This window comes from Aristolochia californica, unplaced genomic scaffold, assembly GCF_029961685.1.
Source record: "Aristolochia californica isolate CCGP_79_NKW_82.1479 unplaced genomic scaffold, dmAriCali1.0.hap1 SCAF_1, whole genome shotgun sequence".
Lineage (NCBI taxonomy): Eukaryota > Viridiplantae > Streptophyta > Magnoliopsida > Piperales > Aristolochiaceae > Aristolochia > Aristolochia californica.
The window spans coordinates 52,204,399-52,208,548 of NW_027181770.1; the positions used below are offsets into that span (position 1 = coordinate 52,204,399).

Below are 4,150 nucleotides of genomic sequence, written 5' to 3' on the forward strand. Positions count from 1 at the left end.
GACGAGTACGAAACGGCCTCCAAAGGGCATTTTTTCTAATTACGGCCGCAGATTCCTCCCTAGTCTTCACCCACCCGTCACCGTTCCGTTACACGGCTGATCGCCCATCTTCACTGCGGCTTGACACGTGTTCCTCAGGTGCTACGCCTGCTTTGGTTTTTTGGCGGGTTTATCCTCAGGATCATCGAGGCCACTCTCTTTATTCAGACTTCCGTCCATGATATCTCCCATTAAATGTGGTTAAGAAGCCTAGACCACCATTAATTAGAATTTATCAAAGAGATTTGCGGGGTTAAACTACTGATGGCATTGTAGGTATTTGAGTTAGTACGCTTGATGGGTGGGGGCACGTGGGCGAATCTGATTCGAAGAAGTTCTCAAGCGAATATTCGTCACCGAAATTCCGCAGTTGTCGCTTATAAAACCGCCTATGGGTCTGCAAAACCTTTCCTTGCAAGGGAAGACAGGAGGAAGAAAATAACATGAGCGAGGCTTTGAAGAGGGATTACCAGATCTGTGAAGAGATCGGCAGGGGAAGGTTCGGGACTGTATTCCGGTGCTTTTCGCCTGTTTCCGGTGAGTTTTTCGCCTGCAAATCGATCGATAAAGGCCTCTTATCTGATGCCATTGATAGAGAATGTCTCGAGAAGGAAGCAAAGATTTTGCACTTGGTGAGCGGAAACCCGAATGTTATCCAAATCTTTGAAGTTTACGAAGATGAAGACGCTCTTCATATGGTTTTTGAGCTCTGTCCGTCGCCTGACCTTTTCGATCGTATTTCAAAGCGGATTTTCTCGGAGACGGAGGCGGCGGCGGTGATGTCGGCGTTGATGGAGGCGATAGCTCATTGCCACAGCCGAGGCGTCGCTCACAGGGATATTAAGCCGGATAATATCCTTTTTGATGACCGGAACCGCCTAAAGCTTGCAGATTTCGGGTCGGCAGACTGTTTCGGTGTCGGTAGGCCGTTGAGGGGGATCGTTGGAACGCCGTACTATGTAGCGCCGGAGGTCGTCGCTGGGAGAGAGTACAATGAGAAGGTTGATGTTTGGAGCGCCGGAGTTATCTTGTATATAATGTTGGCTGGAATACCGCCTTTTTATGGAGATTCAGCTGCGGAGATATTTGAGGTGGTGCTGCGCGGTAATCTTCGGTTTCCGACCCGTCTCTTTCACTCGATCTCGCCGACGGCTAAGGATTTGATTCGTAGGATGTTATGTAAAGATGTTTCAAGAAGATTCTCGGCTGAGCAAGTACTCAGTAAGTGACTCTTATCTAACCGATTTTTCTTCTTTTCATTCTCTTCTTTTCGGCTGTTGTTTCATGGTTTTTGTCCGAGAAATAATTGCTAAAAGCTTCCTTTCTCCTGTCTAGTTGAACACTTAAAAGAACTTCTACGGATAATGTCCATTTATGTAGTGTTTCTTTGGTTTCTTACAAGGTTTCTCATCTCGTTTAATATTTCTCTTACTGAGCGGCTCATATGCTCTATTAACTTTTGTTTTCTCTTTTCCAATTTTTAGAATCATAGTCTGTTAAGTGCTAGCCGTATGTGCGGTCGTTCTTTCGACTTCCCAAATCCCTTTCAGAGTCCAGATTTTAGAGGGATTTTCCTTTCTTAGTTATTATACTATTCTTTAACTGAGTTTGTTCCTCTGTTTTTGCAGGGCACCCGTGGATGACAAGCGGAGGTGCAGTCGGGTCGGTGGACGATCTGACCTGAGAAGCAGAAGTTTACGATGGAATATACTGTAGAAAGAGGGATTGTGTACATATGTGCTCATGCCCTGCAGATCCGGTCTATCTTCTGGAAGATTGTAGTCTGTTAGAGAGCATTTCAGTCCCAGTTTTCTACGGAGGGCTACTGGAGCAGCAGTATGAGCAGCATACATGTCTACTATATAGTCTTTTGGGTCTTTCTTTTTGTTTGGTTTTTTTTTTTTTTTTTTGAGAGGTTGAGCGCCGGAGATATTGTAGAAAAGTACTCGACCTGTACTTGGCCGGAATATAAGCCGGAGTTTTTATGCGGCAGTATAATACAGTTTACACGAACTCTTATTTGTTTGAGTTATATTTAGACTGGAAATCCGCTTTTCCTGGTTAAAGCAGCCATGTCGACCACTACGCCGGGAGAGTCCATCTTTCTGGACATTTAGAAGAGAGAAAAAACGATTAAGTAGCGGAAGACGCGGACATCGTTTGTTTTTGTCACGCCAAGAACGGTGTCTTTAGAATATCCTTTGGTTTATGCTTTTAACTTGTTCTTTTTTCTTTTGAATGTTTACAGAAAGTAGGTTCGTCTCCGTGACATCAGATACGACGCTTTTATCATGCGTGATGTCAAATTTGAAACGTCAAAATATAGTTGCTTTACTCAAAAAACGTCGAAATGCGCACCCCCCCCCGGAGGGCTCCCAATTCCTCTCCGATTCCGGTTCTTGTAAGCTGTATGTAAGCTGTAAGCTTCTTGAAGATCCATTCCGCCTTAAAATTACAAATCCAAGATTGGGTGTTATTATTTATAACAACAGGGCATCATATTTATACCTATAGGTATCCCCGTTCAACTCTATGATCAAGATTTTTCTAGGTCATTATGTGGGGGTGTTTACTGTTAAGCCCTCGAGCTATATAGACTTCATATGGCAATTGTCACACGGATTGTCACACTAGAATAATACACTGAGAAGTATTATTTTAGTGTTATGGGCAGTCTTCGGTCTCCGGTGACTAGGAATAATAAGTACCCTTGGACCGATGGAACCGCACAACCGCAGATCAAATCAGATAGTTTCGCTGTGAACCGGTGGCATACTCAGAATCTTTAGACTTTCTGTGTAGGTTTTTCTTTTCTTTAGTTTCTTTCTAATTTTCCAAGCCATAAGTCCAAAGTGGAAGATTGTAGTGTCGTTGACTTGCATAGAAGCAGTCGGATTGGAAATATTAATGTGTGATATTTATATTTGAAAAATTTGATAAGCCGTTCAAGTTTTCAACGCGAAGTTCAAGGAAGAAATGGGTTATTGCTCCTCACATGCCACGGTCCGCATGGCCGGTTTTCTAGAAAAACCGGCCGTGTTGACTGGTATAGCGAAACATGTGGGAGTGGGACTCTGCCCTCGGCCCTCTGAACAGCCGCCTAACGATGGATGGTATGGTTAACTAAGTTTACTCTTGTCTTGTTGTGATTTTAGTGCAGAAATGGAGATACATTCGGAATAACGAAGGTGGCAAGTGTAAAGGTAGAAATAGAATAAAAGTACAGGCTTGCCACATCAATCCCTTTCTGTTTTACGTGTCAAATGTAGATTGACCGGGCTGCGGAGTGCGGAGACGTAATGAATCCTCCCAACCTGCTGCCATCCTAGTCTGGTACGCGACTCTTTTCTTTATTCACTTGATGATTATCCAATTCGGATCATCAACTTTTTATATTGGCAAACCTAACATTAGCTCTCTCTTGTCCCTCCTTTCATTATATATAATTAATCTCTCCGGTTTCATTTTAGAAACAGCTTCCTTTGATTCATGCGACAACAATGGCAGGTTACACAGACCTGCTTTTAACCTGTATATCTTTCCTAGCAAGCCACAGCCATGAATTTATTGAAGAAAGATAGTTCCAACGTCTTTGTCTCTTCTCTGTGGCTTCGCTTGCATGTCTCGACTTCTTTTACTTCTTCTCACTAAGGGAAGAAAGGGAAAAGCCTGGTGTGACTCCAGTTGAGCCGCGTCTGATAAATAAAGTAACCCTGAGGTTCTGTCGATCGAGGAAGAAGCCATTTCAAATTAAACGGAGACGTTAGTTCTGGTAATCGAGGGGAACCCGGTGATTAAACCAGGAGACTGTTTATGAAGTTGGATACGTCTCTGCTTTATCCTCGCTCAGTCCCACTTTGATTCTTGTTGTCTTCTTGTTTCCAAGTCACATCACAATTCCTTCCTCACTAGCCGTCTCTGATCTACCCCGCCCTTCCTTCTGCTTTTATTTTATTGAAGGAGACGGGTAGCTGCATTATTCTATGTGATTTTGATAAGTGCCGTTGCTTTTCACCAGTACGCATCCCAAGAGAGATGAGACACGGTCACATGGCCTGTACGGTTCCACATGAGGCATACGGACTTTTAGGTGGAACCATGGTAAGGAAAG

At 43.7% G+C, this 4,150-nt stretch overlaps 1 protein-coding gene across 1 annotated transcript; it reads left to right on the forward strand.

The window, feature by feature from the left end:
* The first annotated feature begins 476 nt into the window (after positions 1-476).
* LOC137960010 (phosphoenolpyruvate carboxylase kinase 1-like) lies at positions 477-2,052 on the forward strand. The gene is made up of 2 exons (XM_068807458.1): positions 477-1,260; positions 1,668-2,052. The coding sequence occupies exons 1-2, from the start codon at positions 483-485 to the stop codon at positions 1,721-1,723; spliced, it is 834 nt and encodes a 277-aa protein (XP_068663559.1). The 5' UTR covers positions 477-482; the 3' UTR covers positions 1,724-2,052.
* The last annotated feature ends 2,098 nt before the right edge of the window (positions 2,053-4,150 follow it).

Bases quoted from the DNA above. Each gene is read 5' to 3' on its own strand.
- LOC137960010 (XM_068807458.1), top strand. From the start codon at position 483: ATGAGCGAGGCTTTGAAGAGGGATTACCAGATCTGTGAAGAGATCGGC. The intron at 1,261-1,667 runs GTAAGTGACTCT...CTGTTTTTGCAG, and splicing joins CTCGGCTGAGCAAGTACTCA to GGCACCCGTGGATGACAAGC.